Source organism: Sceloporus undulatus, chromosome 5 (genome assembly GCF_019175285.1).
Source record: "Sceloporus undulatus isolate JIND9_A2432 ecotype Alabama chromosome 5, SceUnd_v1.1, whole genome shotgun sequence".
Lineage (NCBI taxonomy): Eukaryota > Metazoa > Chordata > Lepidosauria > Squamata > Phrynosomatidae > Sceloporus > Sceloporus undulatus.
The window spans coordinates 52,601,217-52,615,066 of NC_056526.1; the positions used below are offsets into that span (position 1 = coordinate 52,601,217).

General features: G+C 40.6%; 1 protein-coding gene across 14 annotated transcripts in view; it reads right to left on the reverse strand.

Annotated features, from left to right (window-relative positions):
- NAV3 (neuron navigator 3) overlaps nucleotides 1–13,850 on the reverse strand; it is a 572,439-nt gene that overhangs the window by 10,191 nt on the left and 548,398 nt on the right. For all 14 annotated transcript variants that reach the window (XM_042467939.1, XM_042467940.1, XM_042467938.1 and 11 more), the window contains 5 exons: nucleotides 13,442–13,537; nucleotides 9,372–9,540; nucleotides 5,662–5,897; nucleotides 2,542–2,696; nucleotides 1,535–1,606 (listed from right to left, as the gene is read on the reverse strand). In XM_042467939.1, coding sequence (XP_042323873.1) covers nucleotides 1,535–1,606; nucleotides 2,542–2,696; nucleotides 5,662–5,897; nucleotides 9,372–9,540; nucleotides 13,442–13,537 — 728 coding nt within the window. The remainder of the gene's footprint in view (nucleotides 1–1,534; nucleotides 1,607–2,541; nucleotides 2,697–5,661; nucleotides 5,898–9,371; nucleotides 9,541–13,441; nucleotides 13,538–13,850) is intronic.

Here is a 13,850-nt window from a genome sequence, read left to right on the forward strand (position 1 = left end):
AATAATAATAATAATAATAATAATAATAATAATAATAATAATAATAATAATCCTATAGGAAATTATTTCTATAAGCTGATGGCATCACCCCTAGCACATGGCTAGAAAGAAAAGATTAGATAGTTACATGAAATATATGGCTGGTAGCCTCTTTGTAAGACATAACAGAATTATCTGTCTTAAAAGATAATATATCTCTGATTACTAGATGATAAGGATTCAGAAAAACGGGTGGATCTTGACATTATTCCCCTTTTGTGAACTTGCTTAAGGCATTTGTTTTCCACTGCCAGTAATCAAGATCATGGACTACAGATCTGTCACAGAAAGGCAAATTCTCAGGTTTTTAATTGAAAACACAGGAATAAGTTTCAGGTCCTCAGGTCAGTGATTAAAAAAAAAATAGTCCTAATCTATCAGTTCCTGTGTTGGTTTCTCCTGTGCTGCTAAGAGTTAGATCTTTTGCTGGACATCATAGATACAGGTGTATCAGAATGAGCAAATAACTATACTATTTGATTGTTTAATCAAAGTAGTAAAAAGGTATCTTGACTTACCATAGTTAAGAAAATCTGATATGCTAAGAGCCATTATGCTTTACTTATTATTCTACATTTGGAAACTTACATACATGTGAGGACTTTCTAATCTAACTACCTATCAGAGGTGTAGCTATTGGAAGCGGGGGGCAAAATGGAATTTTTCATCATTTGTCAAATTTCTTTCATTTCAGTGAATTAAAACTTCAATTGACCATTTAAAAAAAATAAAGTTTTGGACATCCAAATAAAAGGGCAATCAAAGATAACAAGGAAATGAAAACACAAAAAATACAAGAGTTTTATATGTTAATGATTTTCAGTTTCTCATTCTCTAGAATGCTAGAAATTTGGAGACTGAAGCAAGATTTCATTTGGGGAACTGAATTCTAATTTTGTGTTGGTATTCTCACATTTTATCTCCTCCCCATAGCACTTTTTATAATTAAAAATAAATCTTCCTGAATGGTTTTAAAATGGTTATTTCAGGCTGTAATTTTATCCAGACTCATGTGCAAGAAAGGCCCATTGAGTCCAGAAGGGCTTCTCAGTAGACATAGTGGCACTGCCACCCTCAGTGTCACCATGTGCAGGGGGGCAGGGATGCTGGAAAGCATGGCCAAAGGGTCACACTCACCCCTTCTTCTGCACTGTGGTGGCAGCGGTCTCCTCACAAAGAGACCACCACCACCATGGGGCCCTCAACCTTCATTCCCATAGTGGTAGTGGCCTCCTCATGAGCTGACCGCCACTTCAGGGAAGCAGGGACCTTGACCTTGTCCTTCCCCATGGTGGCAGCAGCTCCTCACAAGGGACCACTGTCACTGTAGGGAAATAGGACAGGGAGTGCTTGCGTCTCCCATCCATCCTGGGACAATGGTCTGACCAGGTGTCACCCTTCTTCTGGGTTATCACCTGGTGTAGGCTGCATCACCACACCACCACTAGCGACTGAGCATGCATGGGATTGCACAAGAAGAAAGAAGAACATGTACCTGAAGTTCTGATGCAATTCTAGGTTAGGCGAAGATGAAACTCCCTGGTTCATTGTTCCAATAATATAGGGGCTAAAAACATTAAATGTTGAGAACTGTTTATTCCTTTATTTAACACATTTCTACCCCATCTTTTTATTTTTCAAAAAAGCAAGAGCCCATCCAAGAAAAATAACAAATTAACTTATTAAAGTGCAATAAAATTATAGAACCAGTAAAAGCAGGAAAACAACAACCATAGCAGAAAAACTAAATGAAGTTAGCCTTGTTATTCATTCAAAACCTGAGTAAATGTGAAGTGTTTTATACGAGGCAACTTACACTCTACAATATAGATGGGCAACTTTCATAAAGGTGAGGTGAACTTTGCTTAGCCCTTTTAAACCCATTTTATCAACAGAGCAGCAGGGGAACAAAAATCTCCATTTGAAACACATTGTTTTCAATGGCCAAATGCAATTTTTTTTTTGCTGGCACTACCACCTCACAAATATACTTCAGTGGCACAGCATTGTCAGACTTCCTCCACGACAGATGATATATGGGGAACACATGTAAACAAGGCAACAGCTATAGTTATATAACAAAATATTGTTATTAAGCTTATATTGTTATAGGGAATAAAGACTCTAATTTTACCATTGTATTATAAGCAGAAAAGACTTAAAACATTCTGGTAAAAATGCTCAGTTTTACTGATTGTTTGGCATTCAACTGTCAGCTGAGTAAATAATTGAATAAGGTCTTTGTTTCAAAAGAAACACATCATAATTTTATCATTAACTTTTAAGTTTACTTTAATCCCATGTCCTAAAAGTACATATACAACACTCAGAATGAAACATATTTAACAGACAACAATGGGTTAATCATGTTTCTTAATTAAAGCACAACATTAATGTTTTGTTGGACTGATTGTGACTCTAAAATTAATCTTCCATTCTGTCATCTGCTATACTAATCTTTGTGTTCAGACTACTTTAAAACAAGGTAAAGAGCAAACCTACCATTTGTTATATTTACAGTTAAGGAAACCGTTGAAGATGTCACTCAAAGAACCAACATGATGGAGGTTGTCAAGAATTATTACCACAGGGAGATCAGCACTATTGTTATCAGCACTGCACTGTTCAGCCAAATTAGCAAGATACTGTTGCATATCCTTACAGAAAAGAAGAGCAATAGAGTGAAACATAAGTTTTTCTACTGGTATCCTCATACTTATGAACTTTATGTTAAAACTATTGCTTGATGTCTGAACATATAAATTTTTCTCCAAGTACTTTCTTCATCCGAAGCTTGACCTTAGTGGACTCAGAGTTTTGTACTAAGTAATCATGTGAATACAGTCGGCCCTTCTTATACACAGATTTGTTATACATGGATTCAAGCATACACGGTTTGAAAATGTTCAAAAAAGTATAAATTTCAAATATCAAACCTTGATTTTCCATTTTTTATAAGGGACACCATTTTTCCATGTCATTATATCTAATGGGACTTGAGCATACACAGATTTTGTTATACACGGGGGATCTTGGAACCAAATCCCAGCATATAACAAGGGTCCACTGTACACATATACTGAACCCCTGAAATGGATCTGAACTTGCTGCCCAACCCTACTCTCTGCACATTGAGCAGGAGGTGCAAAAGGAAGTTCTACATGAATACATTTGCATGGAGATAGGTTCCTATTGTCCTAGGAGAGGCATCACCTCTGGGCACTAGCTACTGGGAGCTGCCTGTTGCCAACTGTCTAGTCCAGCCATGGCACACATGCCAGAGGCAGCACACCGAGCCCCCTCTGTGGGCAAGTGAGGCTGCTGGTGAGAGGAAGGAGGGAGGGAAGGAGGAAGAGGAGAAGGCAGTGGCAGTAGCAGCCCCATGCTACCATCTGCCCACCTGCTGATGAGAACTGGGAGGGAGAAAAAGGAAGAAGAGGAAGAGGCAGGAGGAAGAGAAATCAGCAGTTAGTAAGAGCTGGGAGTGAGGTGAAGGTGGAAAAGGAAGCGGCAGCAGTAGCAGGTGTCCCATGCCTCCAGCCCCCTGCCTGCCTGCCTGCCCACCAAATATGAGAGCCAGGAGGGAAGGAGGAAGAGGAGACTGGAGGAAGATGAGGAGCAAGAGGAAGCAGTGGCGGCGTCAGCTCCATGTTTCCAGTTACCGTCCACTGCTGGTGAAAGGAGGGACGGAGGGGGAGGAGGAGGAGGAGGCAGCAGCAGTGGAAGCAGTGGTGACACAGCATTTCTTCAGAGGGGGGTTTGCTATCGCTAGCCTGAGGCTGAGAGTGTATCTTGAGTGTGCATTTGTGTGCATGCCTTCAAGTCATTCCTGGTTACCCTAAGGTGAAACTATCATGGTGTTTTCTTGGAAAGCTTAGTCAGATGGGGATTTTCATTGCCATCCTCTCAGACAGTGTGACTTGTGTGTGTGGTGCCTTCAAGTCATTTCCAACTTATGGCAACCCTAAGGTGAAACTAGCATGGAGTTTTCTTGGCAAGTTTTGTCAAGGGGGGGGGGGTTATTGCTAGCCTAAGGCTGAGAGAGTGTGTCTTGGATGTGTGTGTGTGCCTTCAAGTTGTTCCTGGCAACCCTAAAGTGAAACTATCATGAGGGTTGGCAAGTACTGTCACCCAATATGTCCCAGCTCCTGGAAGTCCCCCCCCCTGCACCAGGTGACACCCTGTGTGGGAACACCACTGAGTTTGGGCATTCGGCATCTAAAACAGTGGTTCTCAACCTTTGGTCCTTTTTGTTTTGGACTTTATCTTCCAGAATCCCAACCCATTAGCTGTGCTGTTTTGGGCTTCTGGGAGTTGAAGTCCAAAACATCTGGAGGAACAAAGGTTGAGAACCACTGCTCTAAAGGGTTCACCAGCATTGATCTAGTCCTTGTGCCAACAGACAAGATGGTGACAACAGGTAAGCTTGACGGTCTATTTGTACCTCTTGTTCCTAGCCTTATGGATCTTGATCAGACAGAGTTCTTGACTATGTTGAAGAATCTATGTAAATGTGTGTAGTAGATGTTTCCACAACTCTTTCTGAACATGAAGAACTTGTAGTGAGGTAAGTGGATGAAATTGCCCATTGATATGCACACTATTGAGGATATGTGTGTATATGTGTGCATGCACATGTAATGTGCATCCACTTATGTATAGATAATTTACATAATGTAAGCATAATACGAAATATAACACAAAATACAAAAGCAGAAAAATAGCAATAGCAACAGCAACAGCAAGTACATTTCACTTAAGCACTCCCTAAGCGGTTTACAATGTGTAAACTAATTGCCCCCAACAAGCTGGGTATTAATTTTAGTGACCTCAGAAGGATGCCAGGCTGAGTCGACCTTGAGCCCCTGGCTGGTATTGAATTCATAACCTTATGGTTTGTGAGTGAGTGGTTGCAGTACAGGTACTGTATTTAACCACTGCACAACCAGGTCACAAATTGCTAAAATTATTGGTAGTGACATCATAATCAGAATCCAATTGGGTATGTAAGCTTGATCCCATTGCCCCATCACTTAAAACTTGTTCTGGAGTAACAGACATTTTAGAGTACAAAAGGGCTGTAGTGGATGTGATTCTGGTGGAAGCACTAGGATCCAGCCTATGTAATTAATTAGGTTCTGACTAGAATATAGCAGGCAGGAAGATGTGATTTATGGTCCAGAGTTATGGGGAAAATTCCATAGTTCAAAAAGTTGAAAAACTCTTTGGGGGGGAAATAGTTGTCATACATAAATGTTGTTGGTGCCATTCAGATACATGCATACATATTTAAATGCCAGCATGATGTAGTGATTTGAGTATGACTATGACCCTGGAGACCAGAGTTCAAATCCCAGCACTGCCATATAAACCCACTGGGTGACCTTGGGCAAGTCACACTCTGTCAGCCTCAGATGGCGGCCATGGCAAACTGCCTCTGAACAAACTTGCCAAGAAAACTCCATGATAGTTTTGCCATAGGGTCGCCATAAGTTGGAAATGACTTGAAGGGACACAACAACAAAAATTCATATTTAGAAATGGTATTGTATTTACACTGGTGGAACAACATACAGTAACAGGTGGATATGTACTAATGGCTCCTTCTCTCTTATTTCCTACCTTGCTTGATTTGTGATCTACATTAAAAACAGCAATGGCATCTTCCATTTTCTTCCTTCCAGATTTAGTTATCACATATTCAGCAAGCTTGTTCGCTAAATAGGTCTTCCCAGTGCCACTGGGTCCCGACAGGATAATTCTATGATGTTCCATCAGTAAATTAAAGTATCGTTGACATACTGGTTTAGGAATTAATGTATCGAACACAAAGCTGTCCAAACTATTCTCTTCTACTCCTAAAAAAAAAAAGGTGGGGGAGAGAAAGAAAGAATAACTACTTTTCCCTGCCCTGTAGTGTTGTTTTCAGAATAATTTAGGGGAAAAAAAACTTTTGGTTTTCCTCCCTTTCTTCTTGTTAGTAGGTAAATGTCCCTGATACAAACCTCTCTTGCAGGTTCTGAAAAGCACTGGAAGTGCACAGACCTTTCTTCAGGGCCAAAAAAGGAAAAGATTAAACAGTGCCATAGCCTTGTGACTAGATGAATGGGAGCAATGTGATCAAAGCAAATGTGAAGCGAAAACTCAGTGAGGCAGTGATGTATATTGGAAACGTTTGAGTCATTTAAAAGAAAAAGGTCAAAGTGAAAGCAGCAAGGGTTAGCAAGAGAGAGATAACACACCAAATGACATGACTTCTTTTTCAAGACCCTCAAAATAGAAAGCTCCCATGGCTACATGAAATATTTAAAATCCCTGTTTGAAGTGGTAGATTCAGAATTCTAACCCCTCATTCTTATATTAAAATTCTGTTTTGTTCTAATTTTGTACACTAAGAGAGGAAATTCAGTATTGAAATAAGAAGCTGTGGTCATGATGTGGTTAGCATAAAATACTTCTTGAAGTTTGATGGTTAGATCTAACTTGCCTGTGAGGGCATCGCCACAATAAAACGCAAAGCCGCATGTGGAGGAAAGGCCACAACTTTATTAACGCAAGCATCAGCAAAAGGTAGGGTTGGCCAAAAGCATGAGTTCTGGATCATCTTACAACCCACCGTTGTAGGATAAATGGCATGTCATATAAAGCAAGGCATCGGGATGAGCTAGGGGCTAGATTAACGTGCTCTCGTATTCATGCAACCCACAGATTGCATTTAACTAAAGCCCCTAGTCACTGGGAAGCGGTGTCACATTATGGCCCCCGCAATGACCACAACATATGCCCTCATCTTTCCCGTGTCCCATAGGGACTCCCGATACAGTGCTATGCAACCTTCTAGACCATGCCTACCCGATCCAGAAGCTCTGCTGCCACCCCAAAAGTTGTGACAGCAAACCACGCACCCTAGGGAGGGTGGGTGGGAGAGCCAAGCAGAAATGGTGCCGAGCAGGATGCCGTATGGGCTATATATAGGCCTATTCCAAAGGTGGGGGCCGAGAGGGGAGTTGCCCCACCCCCAGGAGCAGCCAGCCAATCGGCTGCCCTGGAGGACCGGGGCGACCATAGAGAGGGACTATCCGCCTCCTAGAGCGTTGCTCAGGAGGCGGAGGTCCTTCCTTTTTCCCCCTTGGCTGGCCAATTGGAGGCCAGCATGCCCCAGCAAAGTATGCTGGGGCGCGCCAGACCTCTATGGCCCCAGGCCCCCGGCTGCAACGCTGCCTGCCTGGTGAGTCGGGCGGCAGCCTTTGTCACTTACTATATGAGTACCTCTTCTTCATTCACCAGTAATCAGTGTACTGCTTTGATGTCATCACCTGAGATATTTAAGACTTAGTTTGCACTGATTTAAAAAAACACACTCCCAAATCACTTTGTATTTAAGAGACTTATTTAGTTTGCACTGGTTAAAAAACCCCACACTCCCAAATTGTATTTTGTACACACAAATGCTATGATACAGTCCTGGACAAAATAGTATAGCAAAGTACATACAAAATACAGAGAATATGGATTGAGACAATACACTAAAATGCATTTCAATAACTTTTTAAAAAAAACAATCACAGATTGATGCAGAATAGAGATGAAATGGACTCATGAATGAACTCTTGCTAAACTGACCTGGGTTGGAAATAGACTGATCTATCCAAACATAACCATCACATTCACCACATAATATCTGATTGGCATCTTACAGGGGATTAGGATCTGAACCACATCTTCAAATTGAAGGTTGTTAGGAAAGACAGCTGTGTATCTACATAAGCAATATGCATCTTCACTATAAACATAAGTTTTACAAATGTAACTATAAAAATAATATTTCACATGTGAGGTTTTTTTTATTCATATGTGTTTTTACCTGTATCTCTTTTTATGTTGTAAGCTGCTTTGAGTCCCAGCTTTGGGAGAAAAGCAGGATATAAATAAATAAATAAATATAATACAATACAAACATGCCAGATGTCTCAATGCATGCTTTGAATCATATTAACATGCTAACATGTATTATTATTATTTTTACAGTTTCATCCTTGCCAAAAATTGCCAGTTTTCTCTCCACTGCAGAGAAAACAAATATTTATCCACAGTTCTCACCTGGCATTCACACAGCCTGAAATATTTCCGGAAATTATTCAGAGCAGAAATAGTGTTTGTTGCATTGAAAATGTTGGTTTTTGGTGCTAAAAATCAATACTCAACACTCCAAGGCAGCTTATTCCACGGTCTAACAGCTCTTTCCATCAGAAAGTTCTTCCTAACGCTGAAGTGGTATCACTTTTCCTGTAGTTTGACTCCATTGTTCTCTGTGCTAGTCTCTGGAGCAGCAAAAAACAAACTCGCTCCCTCCTCACTATGACATCCTTTGAAATATTTAAACATGATTATAATGTAACCTCTTAACCTTTTCTTCCTCAGGCTCAACATACCCAGCACCCTAACCTCACAGAGCATGGTTTCCAGAGATGAAGCATAGCCATGACATCATAGCTATGGAGATTATCACACCAGCAAAAAAGACAGGAGCATTAATGGTATGCTTCCGTCAATATTGTGCGATAACACAAAGATTATGACACACATCATGATTATCCCATGAATAAAAAAGAATTCTAGCACCTGTTTTTATTCACAGAAAATCCTTCTGAATAAAAAGCAGGACTAGAATTCTTCTTTATTCATGGGATAACCATGGGATAATCATGAGTCATGTGATAATATTTGCATTATTGTGTGATATTGACGGAAGCATACTGCTATGCTCCTGTCTTTTTTGCTGGTGTATGTGTCTGATGCAGGATCAAACCCACTATTTTCAGATGGCTACATATGTATTTCTATGCAAGACTACTATTTTTGTGCAGGAAACAGGAATCTTGCACCAAAGAACGGTGGATAATTTTTTTGTACAAGATTGCTGGAGAAGGCATGTTGGTGCAAAACCCACCAATTTTGCTGCCAAAGGAGCATCTGGTTATCTAGAAACAGTGTTTTTTATGTGCAAAAGAACATTTTATTTTTGCCCAAAATACTAGTGTTACTGTGGAGAATAATTCCCTGAAAAATATAGGGATAAATGAATGCTAGGCAAAAACTGAAAAATTCTTCCCAACCAGGTTTTTCGAGTGTCAGGAAACCCATATTTTTCAGCCAGGAAATGAATAGCAGTGACTTCTTTCCATTTCTATTGGATTTTTGTTGAGATAAACTAGATATATTTGAAATGCTAATTTTCACTTGATCGTTTCTTTGTTTGCAATATTAAAATATTATACTTAGTGCTGAAAAAATATTGAAGAAAAAAGGATAAAGGAAAAGTATGGTGTTACCTTTAAGGTTCACGGTGATTATGTTATTATCTCCAACCAGATAGCCACAAGGTAGCAGTTCAGGCACTTCTTGGCTATGTGATCTAATTATATCACCTATACAGTAGCTAGCTATACAGTCCGAGCCTAAACCAAGGCTAGTACCTGGATCCACACGGAAAACATATTCCTAAATTAAAATTTAAACAAAAAAACATAAGCAGAGGGCATTTTACATGACAAGACAGAATACATAAATGTACCCACATCTCCAAATGTCACTCTTATTTCCTTCATTTGCAGGTAAAGGACATTCACTAGGTTTGAGGTTTAAATGTCAAAAAGCAGATTCACAACAAAGATATTTCTCACTGGACCTCATGTAATTTTCAAACGTTTTGACATTTATTATATCATAAATATATGTAATATAAAGCAGCTCAGGCAGCATGAAGGAAAGGAAAACAAATTAAAGTAATGGCATAACAAAGCATTGAACCAAAGCTGAGCCAAACTGGGGCCTTTTCATCTATACTTTTGCATATGTTGTCTACTTTCTGCACATGGTAAAAGGAATTTCTCTAAACAATGTGTGTGATTCACTGTTCTTTCTGATGGTCATCCATATCCATTCCAAGGCACAACTGGCAATGGAATGGGTCTTCAGAAAAGAACATTGCAGCATGTTTTTTTTTTCTTACTGATGTCACTATATTATCAAGCCTGATTGTCTCTAGCTCCCTCGATATCACACATATGTGAAGGGGCATGATGCAAAGAAAAGTCCAAAGGGGTCACCTGCAGAATTCCCTAAAGTCACACAATATTGTCAGCCCCACCTCCACCTCTCACACAATCACAGATATCTGCATAACTGGGATTCCAAAAATGCATGGAGAGTTATGTGCATAGGCCTTCTTATACAAATGTTGATGCTCATACCTATGCCATCCACGAAAATACAATTCCTGCTGGCCACAGGAAAGGTGGCTGTAGCATATGCCGTCAGGGTCAGAGACACCCAAAATCAATGCTTAAAGTAGTTTCCTGGTTCTAACATTAGGGCTTACTCAGGAGGATGGATTCCTGTATCACAGTTACAAACTAGTAATCTGGAGTCACTCACTCATGACTGTTGCATATTCACTGCCCTAACCAGACCCTACTTTATGGACTGTGTAGGGACCATGAGGGATGTGGTGGCTTAGTGGGTAAGATGCCAATTCCAATGAATGGAAGATCAGAAGGTAGGCAGTTCAAGTACTACATGATGGGGTGAGCTCCTTTGACTAGTACCAGCTTGTGCCAACCTAGCAGTTTGAAAGCATGCAAATGCAAGTAGATAAATAAGTACCACTTCAACTAGAAGGTAATAGCATTTGGTGCAGTCATGCTGGCCACATGACCACCTGAATATCCTCAGACAATGCTGGCTCTTCAGCTTAGTAATGGAGATGAGCACACACACACTCCTACAGTGGTTTATGACTAGATGTTCATGTCAAGGGGCTGCCTTTACCTTTAGGTGAAAGTCTCCCAGTCCTCATTTAACTGGTACTAGCTGCTGTGATCAATGGGGCTCCATTCTCCTGTTGCTAGAGAAGCAATTGGCTGCCATTTCCACTCCCACTCACGGAAGTGATCTCTGATGTGGGGGAAATTGCAACAGGGACCCTGTTTCTGTCTGCTACAATGGGATTCACTCATGGGAGGAGATAGAAATGGGAGCCAGGTACTTCTTAAATGACAAGGGAACAGACTCTAATCGATTGTAGTAAATACTACACAGTAAGTGGAGATAGGGAGCTGCTCCAGGATTTAATGCCTGCTATAGCAATATTTCAGAGTAAGGAACTAGAAAAAAACACCTTTGAGTATTCCTTCCCTAAGAACACACTATGAAATTCATGAGGTTGCCACAAGTTGACAGGTAACTTGAAGGCCCTCCATGGATTTGCCCCTCCTTACTTATCTGACCTTCTTTCTCCTTACATTCCTATTCGTACCCTCCACTCTGGTAGTCAAGGTCTCCTGTCCCAGTGTAGGATTGCCACTGCCCCCTCCCGGATTCGTCCCTTCTCACTTGCTGCCCCCTGCTCCTGGAACCTTCTTCCCCCATGTGTACACCTCATCACTTCTCTACCCAGTTTCAAAACTGAGTTAAAGACTATATTGTTTAGAGAAGAGGTGAGCCCCTCTCTGCCTCAGGATGCCTCCTTTTAACCATCCATTAAGAAGCCAAGCCCTCCCTCCAGTCCATCTCCCTTGGTCCAGGCCTCGGAGGTAGAGAAGAATTGCTGGATCTCATCCCCTTCCCCACCACCACTCACTTCTCCCTTTGTGTTGTGTCTTTTTAGATTGTAAGCCTGAGGGCAGGGAACCGTCTAATTAAAAGCGCTGTGCAAATTTATAGCGCTTTATAAATAAAGGTTAATAATAATAATAATAATAATAAGGCGCATAAAGACACATATGGTGTATCAGCAGGAGGATTCCTGTTTAGACTAAGCTATTGTCTATCACATATTGTTCCCCTCAAAATTGTGTTAAGGATACTGTGGCCAGCATACATTGAAACAAAATACGTTGCTGATAAATATTTACAAACCAATAGAAAAGAAACTATAATGATTCATGATGTTCTTTTAACTGTAAAATAATTCTTAGAAGCTCAGAAGACAAATTGTAAAATTAATTAGTGTTTCTGAATTAAGAAATGACAATTCCCAATTTAATACAGGTCGCACAGCAGAAAAATGATTTCCAGTAAGACGACCTATCAACTGTGCCTAAAATTTAGTTTGAAAGAGATGTAAATTTCACTGAGATATATTAAGACAGGATAGTTACTGTGGCTGTGCAACAACTGTTTTATTCACACTTCATTTGGAAAATCCTATGAGTCAATGCCCAAGCAAACAAAACACTTTTATGAATAGAGTAAAGGAGGCTAAAACTTTCTCTTTGATGTGTCATTTTACTTTCTAAGAACATCATCTTGTGTGGAAGATTATTCAGTCTTTCAAGCATCCATCTACAGGGTGAATAAAACGCAAAGAATGTTAAGCCTTATTAGGTTAACTAAGGGGCTGTACAAAAAGCCCATTCAGGGCTGTACAAATAGCTCTGTGCTGCCCCTGGAAGTGCTGGGTTGAGGACATGGCAGCTGCAAAGTATGCCCCCAACCCAGTGCAAAAGCCGTGAAATGTGGCTCCTAATTGCATCCTAGAAGGGGTGGCATAAGGGTCGCGGTGCAGCCTTTTGACTCCCCTTGTGCACAGCGCCGTTTGGACACTGCACATGAATGATATCATCATGATGTGCGCCATCTGAATGGGCGTGCACCAAGATGGCGTCCGGGACATGCAGTAGGATTTCTGAGCATCTAAATGCTCAGCCGCCACACAACCCTAGTTAGGGTCCAGGCCGGCACAAAGTGCAGGTCTGTCTGGGCCCTAAATCCAACAAATATTGGAAGTCTCCTAACCTTAAGTTCTGTCCCATTTCTTATTCCAGAAATAAATAGAGAAACAAAAAGGACAGTGTAGTATGACACCTGAAGATAGCATGCTTTGGACCAACAGACTTTATAAAATCAAAAAACTTCTCAAAAACACTATTTTGACAGAACCTGAGCAGCATTTTACTTACTTACTTCATTTATATGTCTCCTTTCTTTCTGAAGGGATTCAAGGTGGCTCAGCTAAAATGTGAGGCTTCAGTGCTTTGTACCAATTCAGACAGGAGCACCAGGCTTCCCCCCCCCCCCATTTTTCCACAGTGGAAAGGAACTTTTTTCTTCCCTGCCAACTAATGCTTTGCCCTTTAAGAAAGGCCTCCTTTCACTATTCTAGATATATTACAAATCTAGGAATTCCATGCTCCTCCCATACAGTTTCAGAAATATAGATCCTAGCAACTCTAGCCAACATAGTGAGTGGTGAGGAGTTCACCAACTGTCCAACAACATCTTGAGAGCCACGCAATTCCCATACCTGATCTAATTCTTTAGATAAAGCAATAGATAACAGGTAAATCATCAGCATAAACAGGAGCCAATGCTTCTACTCTTGAACTGACTGAAGTCTTACCTTGAAGATCCGCCTGATTACACCATCCAATACGTCCCATTTTGTTTTGCCACTGACCCCGATAGATCCTATCAAATATGCTTGCATTTTTTGGTCCTGCAAAGTTAAGAGGGGAAGTAAGCAACAGGGAGAAGGGGAGGAATTTCAATGTTCAACATCATTAAAAGTATTATTTTGTCAGTGCTCTTTGACTGTTTTCCCCACAGAATAAATTATATTTCTTGGAAAGATGCTTTGGAGAGCAAAACAAAAATCATGTAAACTTTATTAGTTCAGAGATCTCATCAAAGCTTATAATGGCTCCCATGTTTATTTATTCATTCAGCAATAGCTTTAAGGATAGACAGAAAAGATAAACTATGGCCTGGAACAGATGGGCACGATGGAGCATCCCAAGGCTGCTCCAGCT